Genomic DNA, 13400 nt, shown 5'->3' with positions numbered 1-13400 from the left:
AGGATCGAAGGTTTTGTTCTTATTCTAACCTTTTCTCCTTCTGTTCCTCCCTTTTTCTAGGAGATGCAGACTCGAGGCGGGCGTGGCAGAAGACTAGATGCAGGCTTGCAGACACGGTGAGCGTTACGCTGCTGGATGCATAATAACACGAAGCGTGTGCTGCTCTTCGGGCGTGGTTTAAATAGCCTCCAAAGTAGTCCCAGGTAAGTATTCTTCCCCAGCCCCACCCGAGTAAAAAATATTCCCTAGGTAAAATAGTCCCTTCTTAGCCTCATTTGGCTTGGAGCTCTGCGGCATGGTCTGCATCAGGTAAGCTTGCAGCATGATCTGCATCAGGTAAGTTCCACTCTATGAGCCTGGCGCCTATGGCGTCAGGACTGACTCTCCATATGAGCCTGGCGCCATAGCCGCCAGGACTGCACCCAAAAAGCCCCTAGCAGGGGTTTTTGGGCTTGCTCAAAATAACGTGATGCCTGCTTCCAGGGTTGCTGGACCTGGTCTGGTTCCCCGGGGGTAGGCATCTTGACAGCTAATTAGAACAAATGTAAACAGTCGAACTACGCCACATCAAAGAGTTCAAAGAATACAAGTGTACAATTTTTTAATGTATGCAATGAACAGCCTGACACGTGTTTCGAGCGTAGCGCTTCCTCTGAGGCTGTTGGAGTTAATGTAACAAACCATTATGTAAAGTTGGACATGATAATTAACATCACCATTCAGGATAAATGGACCAGATTTAGGAGGGCATACAGGGTTACAACATAGTGTATGATCAGCAAGTACACAGTTATCAGACATGGCTACCCCATTCAAAAGAAATAAATTGTATATAAAGATGCATTTCGCAAAAGTATCCATTTAGCATACATGTGAAAATCAATAGGCATATATTAATTTTACCCAGTCAGGAAGTGGCATCAAGGTAGTCCAATTATAAAGAGAAAAGAGAGAAATATAACAAAAACCTGCAGTTAGCCAGATTCGTAGATAGGCAGTCATGGGATAGATTTGTGCAATAACAATTAGTCAATATTCTAATAACAAGTGCCAAAGAAAAGCATATTTAACACACAGACTTGTCCAAATTGAACCACTAAGAAGTGAACAGGAAGAATAAAAAGTGTTAATGCCGAGATGGTGAAGGGAATTTAGTATCAGCGGAACGTCAGCAGAGCCATCAGTCAAGAGATTAGACAATCCGTAGTGCACCAATTATAAAAACAAAGAGAGATAAGCGGCATTGCCGCATTAGCTCGGGGTCTAAATTACTTCCAATTATGGCCATTAAGTTGAATCAGGGATCATGTGCAAGGTGCACACTTCCTGCTTACCTGTCTGTCGGCTGAAAGTGAATCCAAGGGACAGCGCGCTGCCGCGTCTCCTGGTGACTATAACCAGCCGCTAGAGCGTTTGCTACAACATGCGCTGCGATATTAGGAGGCCGCCATTTTGGGATCCTGAATGGTGATGTTAATTATCATGTACAACTTTACATAAGGGTTTGTTACATTAACTAAATCGTGAATGGTGATGTTAATTATCATGTACAACTTTACATAATGGTTTGTTACATGAACTCCAACAGCCTCAGAGGAAGAGCTACGCTCGAAACACGTGTCAGGTTATTCATTGCATAAATTAACAAATTGTACTCTTTGGTGTGGCGTAGTTCGACTGTTTACATTTGTTCTAATTAGCCTTCACTGTTGGGTGCTGGGCAAGGCACTCACATACTAACAGTTGACTGCTGCCGCAGACCTCTCCTAGAATCCACAGCGATAGCGCTGGCATCCTTTGGCCTTATTTGCCCAATTCTCTTTGCTTTTGTTATTGGCTTGAAATACCAGCTGCTACGCAATCTTTCGACACTACTATGGCAGAAGCTGCTGAATATATCCTCACTAGGGATGAGGATATTAAGGCACTCTTTGCACCTGGAGGGTCTACCCTTAATCCGTTCAAACGCCTAACTAGTGTCACTGAGCACCTCAAATCTAAATTCATTAAATTAGAAAGGTTGGGCATAAGGGAGATCAACACATTTTGGGAGATGACAACGCTCAAACACTATCTACAAGAATAGAAAATACCAAGGGGCCTTTGTATACTTATCCTACCTGACTTTGCGGATCCTCAAGACAGTGACCTGGCAGTCGAGTGGGAAACTAACCTGACCTCTAGCTCTAATAATATGATGAAACTACTTATTGCACATGCAGAAAGGGAGCATGTTCGCATTGTTAAACAGATTGATGAACTTAAACAAGAAATTGATCTTTATGACGCGCCTAGCGCCACTATTGATAAGAATTTTAAAACCATGTACAACATACTAAGGAAACACCAGGATGAGGTAAAAATTTTCCAGAGATGATAGGGATTATAGAGATAATCGCGTATACACTTATCAGACAAAATTTGATCACGTTTCACGATCTCGCACCAGCAGTGTAGCATCATCTCCTGTCAGCTCTGATATAGAGAGTGATTCAGATAGGCCTAGCAAGAAGACCTCGGATGAAGCTGCACTACTGTAAGGCGTGCAAATTAATGAGGAGGAAGTATAATCTGATGAACCACCAGAACCCCCTACTCCTGTGCCTTTTTTAGAACAAATCAGGTGGTTCAAAAAGGGCAACAGACAAGAAGCTATAAGAAAACAGGTCAGGTTTCGTCTACCGCCCGCTGTCAATACTACAATGCAAGGGCCAAACCAAGGGGCACCAGGGGCGGCCAATGTAGGCGTAGGCAGCGTCGCTCCACTCAGTCAACATCTAACAAGAGCCTCCTATCAGAAATCTCTTCAGAACTAGAATGTTCAGAGTCAATTCAGATAGATCTAGTTCATAATTTCAGCAAATACCAGCTCTCTTCAGAAGAACACTCTTTACTCAACAAAGGACTTTCGTTTGCTCCTTCTAGTGTTAACGATTATGTTCAGATTCAGATTGATTTATTTAAATTTATTAGAAAACTGAAACTCAAAAAATATTTTGCCACTCAAGTCAAAAAATATTCTCCTAAATCACCTACTATTGAACATTCTGAGCTTTGTTTGCAAGTAATGTTGTCAACACATATTTTCATGTCTATTGATGATGCTCTTTCTGACAGAGAGTCCAATGTTTTGGACACACTGAAAGAATTGGACATACAGCAACGCAATTTGAAAATTAAAGAATTTTCGAAACAATCCAAGTTTACGCCTGTCTTTCCAGAAGACATTATTGACACCTTCCATCGTGCTGTGACCAATGATATCCATACACTCAGTGATCGTTGTGCTCAGCAACCTCAGCACAAATCATTCAACCTATCGAAAGCACAAGTATTATCTTTGAACAGACTAGCTTCCAACGACTCCCTTGTGATTAAGGAAGCTGACAAGGGGGGGGACGTTGTAGTTATGGATAGAGAAGATTATATTCGTATGGTGCTGTCCCATCTAAATTTGCCTGGTTGCTATGACATTTTGAAAGGCAACCCAATGCAGAGCATCCGTAATAAAGTACATATGATTGTTGACAAATGGTACAAGTTAGGGATTATTACAGACGCAGAGAAAACATTTTTGACTCCTGATCAGCCCACCATGCCGACGGCATATTTTTTACCAAAGATTCATAAGACCTTCGTGAATATACCAGAAGGTAGACCCATTATCAGCGGGCAGGGTGGGATTTTGGAACCAGTGTCGATATATGTGAATGAATACATTTCACCTTTGGTATGCACCACACCCACCCATGTCCGTGATACTATGCACATCCTACATATACTTGAGAACTTATCACCATTATTAGATGCCTCATTGGTCACACTCGATGTCAAGGCTCTTTATACGTCTATTGATCATTTAAAAGCCATTGAAAGTATTCATTATATTTTTCGCCAACAATCAGCATCGTATCATCTACATATCGAAATGTTCAAAGAATTGCTTCTTTGCGCTTTGCAAAATAATGTTTTTCTATTTAACAAAACATACTATAAGCAACTAATTGGCATAGCCATGGGGGCGAGCTTTGCACCTTCAGTGGCTAATATATTTATGCACCATTTTGAGCAGCTATATGTATTTAACAACACTGATTTTTCTGCATCAATATACCTATGTAAAAGGTATATTGATGATGTTATCATGATTTGGACAGGCACTGAGGATTCTTTATCTCAATTTGTTAACTTCCTCAATGCTAATCATTGGGGCCTTCAATTCACACACCAGTTCAGTACTCGCACAATTGATTTTCTTGACCTTAATATCTCTGTGTCCAAGGAGGGCTTTCAGACTAGAACATACTGGAAACCGACATCAGTTAATGCAGTGTTACATTCTTCCAGTTCTCACAAAACTTCAGTGTTAATAATATCCCGAAAGGCGAGTATATTAGAGCAAAGAGGAACTGCTCTTTGGATGCTGATTTTGCGGCGGAAAATGATGTTATTCATGGTCAATTTAAAACACGGGCATACAAGTCCCACATTCTTACCCAAGCTGAACGTGGAGTGTCTAGTATGAAGAGAGTGGATTTACTGACACCTAAAAATAAATATATTTGGGCTAATGAGCGTCCTAATAAAATCAGACTTATTACACGCTACAACAGTGACAGCAATAGTATCTATGCGATTCTCAAACACCACTGGCATCTACTCCATTTAGATCAGGATCTGGCTAAATGGCTTGAACCCAATCCTGCAATTACCTTTAGCAGAGCACCTACTTTAAAACACATGTTCATGTCTCATCCGTCAAGTGGGGGGGGAGGCATGGATTTCACAAGGGAGGGTTAAAGGCTTCCACAAATGTGGGAGCTGTAACATGTGCATGCATACCTGGTAGACTGATACTGTTGACTTTGGAATAACCGGCAAACATTTAATTAATGCATTTATCAACTGTAACTCGAAATTTGTAGTTTACTGCATTATCTGTATTTGTGGTCAAATGTATATTGGCAGCACAATTACGCCCCTGAAGATACGTATCCGTGAGCACTTTTCCACTTTGTCAAAACAAGATTCCAAATACCCTTTGGCTAATCATTGGCAGACCTGTCAAGAATTGGACAATGCTAAGGATATTCAATTTACAGGATTATCTCAGGTCTCCTTACCCAAGAGAGGGTGAAATTTTGAACTTAAACTTAGACAACTTGAAGCAAGTCTTATTTGCAAGCATAGATTGGTTACCAGAGGCCTAAACTCAGATCATGAGTTTCATGTATTTTTGTGAATGACTTTTGTCTGATACAGATGATGCCGTTCCTTTCTTCACTTTACTCTTCTGCTTGGTAAACATATTAAAGTATTTTAGTGGCTTTAGTATAGATTGAACCATGGATATGTTCTTTTGCAATCATAACGGTAATTCTGTCAAAGTGAATGGGTAATGAATGTACTGCCATTGACACGACTGAATTGCAAGTGTCTTTTGCTGCCCATGAAGGTTTTAGTTACATGCAGCATGGGATTTTCAGTTGAGTGGTTAGGCACTCGTGGCAAGCTCTGTGGCAATGACTATGGTCTTTTTTAAGGTTAACGCAATTTCCAAGACGTGATAACATCAATATCAGCCAATATCAGCAGTGGCTTCCTTACGTCTGTCAGGTTTTACCCTTTCCTCAATTCAACTTCATTTTACATTCAAATATTGCTCAATTCCAGTTTTTTCTGGCTTTCATTTATATTAGAATCATTGTCACTATACTTCAGTTCCCTTAATGAGTGACAGGGATATGTATGATGCGGACTTAACTCTTTAACTGTATTGGGAGCTATGCGCTCTTATTGACCCCCCCAAGATGGCAGCCTCCTAATACCGCTGCACGCGTTGTAGAAAATACTCCAGCGGCTGGTTATAGTCACCAGGAGACGCGGCAACGCGCTCTCCCTTGGATTCACTTTCAGCCGACAGGCAGCTAAGCAGGAAGTGTGCACCTTGCACATGATCCCTGATTCGACTTTATGGCCATAATTGGAAGTAATTTAGACCCCGGGCTAATGCGGCAATGCCGCTTATCTCTCTTTGTTTTTATAATTGGTGCAATACGGATTGTCTAATCTCTTGACTGATGGCTCCGCTGACGTTCCGCTGATACTAAATTCCCCTCACCATATCGGCATTTGGGAACCGCTGCAGTTCTTATAATCAGTTTACATCTGCAACTGCAGGATAACGTAGGTAATACAATTATGCTTTACAATTAATGCAATAAGTCTCCTGATGTTGCAGAGAGTGCAATTTTTGCATATGTATTATTTCTTTTTTAGTTACGCTTTGACTCCGTATTAGGAGCACTTACCTTATATATCTTTCACATTTGGTAAGTGCACATGGTTGACTTTTAGGTTGCAGTATTTTTGTTTACCATGTCGCGATGGGTGATTCTTCCTGTTCACTACATAGTGGTTCAATTTGGACAAGACTGCGTGGTAACTATGCTTTTCTTTGGCACTTGTTATTAGAATATTGACTAATTTTTATTGCACAGATCTATCCCACGACTGCCTATCTACGAATCTGGCTAACTGCAGGTTTTTGTTATATTTTTCTCTTTTCTCTTTATAATTGGACTACCTTGATGCCACTTCGTGACTGGGTAAAATGAATGTCTGCCTATTGATTTTCACATGTATGCTAAATGGATACTTTTGCGAAATGCATCTTTATATACAATTTATTTCTTTTGAATGGGGGTATCCATGTCTGATAACTGTGTACTTGCTGATCATACACTATGTTGTAACCCTGTATGCCCTCCTAAATCTGGCCCATTTATCCTGAATGGTGATGATAATTATCATGTACAACTTTACATAATGGGTTGTTACATTAACTCCAATAGCCTCAGAGGAAGAGCTATGCTCGAAACACGTGTCAGGCTGTTCAATGCATAAATTAAAAAATTGTACACTTGTACTCTTTGAACTCTTTGGTGTGGCGCAGTTCGACTGTTTATATTTGTTCTAATTCCCCTTTACACATAGTCCATAAATTTATCAGCACTACACAAATGCACACCAACACAATATATTCATACACCTGACAGACATCCGTGACTCTGGACCCCAACTAACCAGTGCGCACGACCACAAACCCCAGCCTAACATCACATGACACACACATCTAACACAAACACTAGTGCACTAAGTGCTACCCATACGGTTAAAGCACACAGGGCCTCCAGAACCAACTACCAGACGCAAGACAACGATCACAGAGGCCATTTTTTCCTGTTCCTGGTCCTGAACCCATCCTATCATCCAAACCCCACTAACACACCCAGCCCTCTTCTCTTACAGAGCCACGTGAGTGCCTGGAGACTGCCCTTGGGTTATAACGGTGCTGAGTATAAATCAACTTAACATGTTTTTGCTTTAAAGGCTGGGCGTTTCCTAGATGGCAATACCACTTTCTAATTTACTGAATGCTCAATAAGACTTTAGTAAATAAGAAAAGTGGCAGATGTTTTAGAAATTCTCACAGTAACACTAGTGCACATGTTGCTTCCACAATGAAAGATTTTATGGGCATTTGCAGCTGGAAAGAAGGCAGGTCACCCTCTAATACCAATCCTTCTGCCCACCTCGTGGTGCTGGAAACAGGAGGGGAGAATGTCAGCTTTCTACTCCAGTGTTAGCCACAGTTCAAAATCAGACCCGCTGTGTCAATCCAGCTGATTTGCTAATTTGCTGTGTCAAAACATCAGAACACCTCTCAAAATGTAAGCTCTAAGTTAATTAAACATTTGCTCCAAATACCGAGTTGTGATGTGAAGTATAAAATAACATTTTGTAATCAAACATGTTCCTCCCATGAGAGCGCTATCCCATTAGTCTGACAATTGTCTTATCATGGCCTGGCTGGTGTGTTGTAGAGCATGCACAAACACAGCACCTTCAATCTTTTCAAGGGGTTGTTCATCTCTCGCTGGAGCGAAGCAGCTCTCCCAGCTAGGAATGTCTGGAAAGCCGTCGCTAACAAACGTTCATATTTTTCAAGAAGAAACGTATCATCAGGGGGATAAATGCGCCTGTGGGAAAAGGAAAACGGCCATTAGAGGTGGAACCATGAATTGATGCGTAGGTCTTTCAAGTACAGTCTGATTTATACAATGTGGGCTTCACTGCATAACACTAGTTAAAAACCAAACGCAGAAATCGCCGGCGGTAATGTTTGCTGATTTTCAGTACAGACCTTTACAAAGATGTGCACTGGAGCAAGTCAGGAGTTGACCGTTACCAGCTCAGACATGCACCTCCTACCTTATACTTGCTTCACAAAGACTAAAAATCAAGCAAATATGGAAATGCATGGGCATCTCTGAAATGGCCTTGAACAAAGCTTTGTGAATCACACATGAAGTCAGAACCTCAGAAATGCTGCAGACAGCTCCAGATTTGCTCTAGTTTAAAAGTGCATGAATCTGAGGTAGCAATTGCTAACTTTGAGGAGATGCTCATGGGCAACTCTTCATCATTTGATGCAGTCCAAATCTTTGTGAATCAGGCCCCTACTCTCAGAAATGAACCCACAATACTGGTCGAATTCACTGTTCAATTGAAATCTATCCTATCTGGCCTAAGGTCACCTACAAACATTCACCAACTGAACAGAACAAAGTGGTACAGACTCCTAAAAACAGCAGCAGAAGCTTTCAACAGAACCTTCTCATCTGCCCATTCAATGGCAAAACAGTTGACACTACTCAAGCAACTCTCTATTTCATACCAAAATCAAAAGAAGTCAGAGTACAAAAAATAGGTTCTAGGTCAAAGTTTTGAATGCATAGGATCGAATGACCAAAGGGTCGAATCAAAAGGACCGAAAACCAAAGGGTTGAATTTTTATTTATTTATTCATTTATTTATTTATTGGGTGGGTTCCCCCCAAACCCCCTTTTTTGTGGTAAAAACCACTTTTGTTTAGAAAACGGAAACCCAAAAAGAAATATATTTAAAAAAAAAAATGACCTTTTTGTTTTAGGTCAAATTGAGTCGACCCTTTGGCATTCAATCCTTTTGTATTCGGTACTTTAACTGGACACCCAACAAATAGCTGCAGTGCTAAGCAGAAAATACATAGTTTAATAAAAAGTTAACATAAATAGGAAAATTAGAGGGGTGCAACATGAGTAGGTGATAGATAAACAGACCTAGAGAACAAAACAAGGGAAACAAAAACGTGCATCTTTGGAAAAATGGTTTGCAGAATCTGAATCAGAAGGGACTAAAAAAAAAATACAAAGCTGTTGCGTGAAGAAATAGAACATGTCAAGTAGAGAATATTACTGTGCAATTTCAATAAGTTGCAGAAGTATTATTATTTACATTATTAAGATTTGTATTACTATTACTAGCAGAAGTATCCGTTCTCCGAACGGATTCTGTAGCCAGACATGACAACATTGATCCCGTAGGTCGCTGATCCGATTAGCTTATCGCTTGATGTGCTTTGCACCCTGAAGTAAACTGCACTGAGAATGGGCATGTGTGGCTGGCTGACATACTCCGGAGCGGACGTTGGAGGTGGGGGGAGGTGAAAGTTGGTGTGCTGCTGTATACTGGGACCTTCTGTGCTCTCTCCGCACCTGTTGCCTCACCCTGGCGTGGTGCAGTTTGTTGGGCCGCATTGCGAATCAAATATCTTGGAAACCGTGCATCCTAGGGCCTGGACCTCGAGTTTTGGGCTTTGTGTCGGGACATGTCCTTCTACGAACACATTGATATTTCGCTAATTTCAGACAACTCGCCTCATGTGTGAAGGTGCTGAAATCCGGGGAAAAGGGTGGGTTGTCCATATGACACGTAGCTATTAATGTCCGAAGGGTCCCAACAGGTAACTATGCCAAATTTGGTGCAGATTGTTGAAACGGTGTGGAATTGTATAAGGAACAACTCTTTGCCAAGCCTCAAACCCACAAACAAATTTGGACTTGTGCTGAAGTCCCGGGAACGGGATGGGTTGTCCAAATGTCATGTAGCCAGTAATGTCCAGAGGGTCCTAACAGGTAACTATGCAATTTGTGGTGCAAAATGGTGAAATGGTGTGGAATTGTATTAGGAACAACGCTTCACCACAAAAACTGCATACCCGCAAACCAATGTTGACTTTTGCTGAAATCCGGAGAAAGGCATGGGACATCCAAATGTCATGTAGCCAGTAATGTCCCGAGGATCCTAACGGGAAACTATGCAAAACAACGCTTTTGCCACAAATCGCACCACAAACAATTTTTCATTTTTATATACATAGATTATTAGGGTATTTAATGAGCACGACCTGGCTTCAGGCGGAAACCGAGTCATTGGAGGGGGAGTACACGGCAAGTAAAGTGGCTAGAAAGGGATTAATAAAGGGATTAATAAAAATGAGTTTGGGGCCAACAATGGGTAGTGGGGAGGGTGACCTATTTGGCCACACAGGATTTTCAAGCAACCAAGGGAGTAAACAGAGGGCAGCAATTGCCCAGTCTCAGGTTAAATGTTAAGGAAGAGCCATTCCTTGAAGACAGGGGGATTGAGCCTATTCCTGAAGTGTAGGGGCGAGTCTAGTGTGGATGGGGAAGAGTCTGGGGGCGTACTCAGGGAAGGCCAGTCTTCTGGTTCATCAGTAAAATAGCCTCAAAATCTTCTTGGGCAAGATTAAACAGAACATTGCCAACCAACACCATATCAGCCCCTTTATCTTCGGGACATAAAAGGTGTTAATAAAGTAGATGAATAATGCTGATATCTCATCCGCCTAAACACTTATCAATGTTAGGATGATTTTTCATACGCCTATGTTAAGGGCATATGATTACATACCAATATAGGTGTAGCTATAACCCTTTACGGACTTTACTTTTTTCCCCAATGTTTGTATATTGATTTTAAACTTCTTTTGTGTTTGGGCCGCAGCATTCCCTTGTACTAAATGCCACTAGCCTGCCCACTGTCGATAGATTTCACATCTCACTCCCTCACATCTACACTAACCCCTATACCTCTCCTGTTTTTTTGGAGCATTTTAATTACCAACAACTAAATAGATAACATTTTCAAGGGAAAAAAGTTAAACATATTTTATTTGGTTGAAAACACACACTTCTATAAAGGAAAATGAGGTCTCCCAACAGCTCTTCCTTGGTCCCCTTACAGAAGCTCCTGGTCGAGCATTAAAGGGCAACACATAGGAGTTTATGTGAACTAATACAAGTCCAGTATAACACAACATTATTATGAATAATGAAGCGTCCCCACAAAGATGTAATTAATAACTGTATATTAATCATCATCATCATCATCAGCAATATATATTTATTTGATTCAATTGCGTTGCAATGTTTACAAAAAAAAGAAGCAAGTTTTCCATCTTTCCATTTTTTTAATTTGTCATCATTTTGCCCACCAGTTTTGTCAATTTAAATTCTTTCCCATAGTTGGTTATACAACCTAGCATAACATTCATATTTACTGGATTGTCGAAGTGTCGTAATCACCAAATGTGTTAGAACAGGAGATGATGTCTGGGTCGGCGGATGGAATAGTCAGATACAGGTGGTAGAAGCTGTGATTAAAATTGTTGGGAGGGAGTGGTGGGAACATTTCTGTTTATGTATGTTTTTGAGGACTGACTAATTAGCCGGTAAATTAGAAATGATTGTGGACTACTGGAAAGGTCATCTAGATGTACGCAGGAAGGGATCATATGTTGTAATATGCCTGGGGGCGGGGGGTGGAAGGTTGAACCACTGCCTTTTTCATGTTGGTTGTTTGAAAAGCAATAAAAAAAGAGTTACAAAAATAATAATTTGTGAGCCTATTCCTCAAGGCCTGGCACAACAGGGAATCGCAGTCCGTGCAAGCATCCCAACTGTGGTCATGACCCGAGTACTCCAAGAAGAGGAAATCCGGATCCCACACGGAGTGCTGCCATGCATAAAGAGGAAAACCTTCCTTTATTCCCAGAATAAACTGGGGGAAGGAAAGGCAAATGCCTGAAAGATTTGTGGGGAAAAAACAAAAAAAAGACGTGGAGTGCTGTTGAGCTGGACTCCATGGTGCAAAGCTGTGGTAGCGCCCATCCCTCCATGGAGCGAGTCTGATATCCTCAGGGACTTCCTTGCCAGCCAGATCATAGCATTGTGAGATGCAGAGAATGATTAATCAAGACAGTGTCTGTTTGGTAAAGGCCTTGCCCTCTCGGGCACCAGTGTAACCAACGAAAACTGGTCATCTGTCCTGGTGTCCATCCTTAGAGAGACGTGGAATTTGAGGACCCGTACCGGACCCAGCCGATGGAAATGTCCCTCTGACTTGGAAGGATGAGGCAGAGAAAAAAGCCAGGCAGATGGATCTTTTAAGAAAGATGGAAAGCCGAGACCACCTTCGGAAGGAAGGAGGGACTCATTCTCAGATTCAGATTTTCACTAGGGAAAACCAAGTAGGGAGGTGCAACTGACAATGCCTGGAGCTCACTCACCAGTCTAGCAGAAGTGATGGCGACCAGAACAAGAACAGAAAAGCTCAAACGATGCATCCATTAAAAACATCAACACTAAATTTTATAAAGCCCACAACAGGATAACAAACTAGCGTGGCAAAACATATTAGAAAGGCCGCAGGAATTCATGACCGTGGCAATTCTGAAAAAAGGTGCCTTGCTCTGGGACCCTCTTGAAGACTAAAATGGCCACGAAATACCCCTTTAAAATACCAATCTACAGGCCCATGAGGGACAAAGAGATAAGAAAGTCCAACACATAGGATGTGGAACATGTGAAAGGGTCCAGATACCACTTCTGGCACCAAGCTGAAAAAGTATGCCACCTGCAGACATAGATGGATTTGATGGCCGGTCTTCTAACAGAGAAGAGAATGTCCAGAATCTCCTCCGACAAATCCCACTGCTTGTACCTTAGCATTTTAGCAGCCAGACATGAAGATTCAGGTTGCAGAGCTTCAGGATCAGGATCCCCCTGCCACACAAGCACTCTGGGTACGATGTTCTCCGGGCGTAGTCCAGAGTGATCATTTTGGATCTGAATAGGCGTAGTCTCCTGAGAACCAGTGGTATGACAAAGATCGTCGGGAACGCATAGAGCAGGTCGAAGCCTCTCTCGACTGTAAAAGCGTCTGCGAGAGCTCCCTGACTAGGGGATTCCCTACAGCAGAACCATTTGCACTTGCTGTTCACACTCGAAGCAAAGAGATCCACTGGAGGAGTACCCCAAAGGGAGAAAACCTCCTACAGAACTTCCTGTCAGAAATCAAAGAGCTCTGTGATGAATCTGATGATGTCATCACTCCTTTCCCAGAAGTAGCCTCTCCTCATGTAGCCAGGAGACAGCAGCCACTACCTGTTCCTGACCCTGGGGGTGGCTATTTGAGGGAGGATCATATGAGGG

At 41.8% G+C, this 13400-nt stretch overlaps 1 protein-coding gene across 4 annotated transcripts in view; it reads right to left on the bottom strand.

The window, feature by feature from the left end:
- Positions 1 to 13400, bottom strand: part of TTLL7 (tubulin tyrosine ligase like 7) — a 2250822-nt gene that overhangs the window by 728107 nt on the left and 1509315 nt on the right. For all 4 annotated transcript variants that reach the window (XM_069641609.1, XM_069641612.1, XM_069641610.1 and 1 more), the window contains one exon: positions 7907 to 8042. In XM_069641609.1, the coding sequence (XP_069497710.1) occupies positions 7907 to 8042 (136 nt within the window). The remainder of the gene's footprint in view (positions 1 to 7906; positions 8043 to 13400) is intronic.

This window comes from Ambystoma mexicanum, chromosome 1q (assembly GCF_040938575.1).
Source record: "Ambystoma mexicanum isolate Mex_15411 chromosome 1q, UKY_AmexF1_1, whole genome shotgun sequence".
Classification (NCBI taxonomy): domain Eukaryota; kingdom Metazoa; phylum Chordata; class Amphibia; order Caudata; family Ambystomatidae; genus Ambystoma; species Ambystoma mexicanum.
This window is presented reverse-complemented; position numbering and strand designations above follow the sequence as displayed.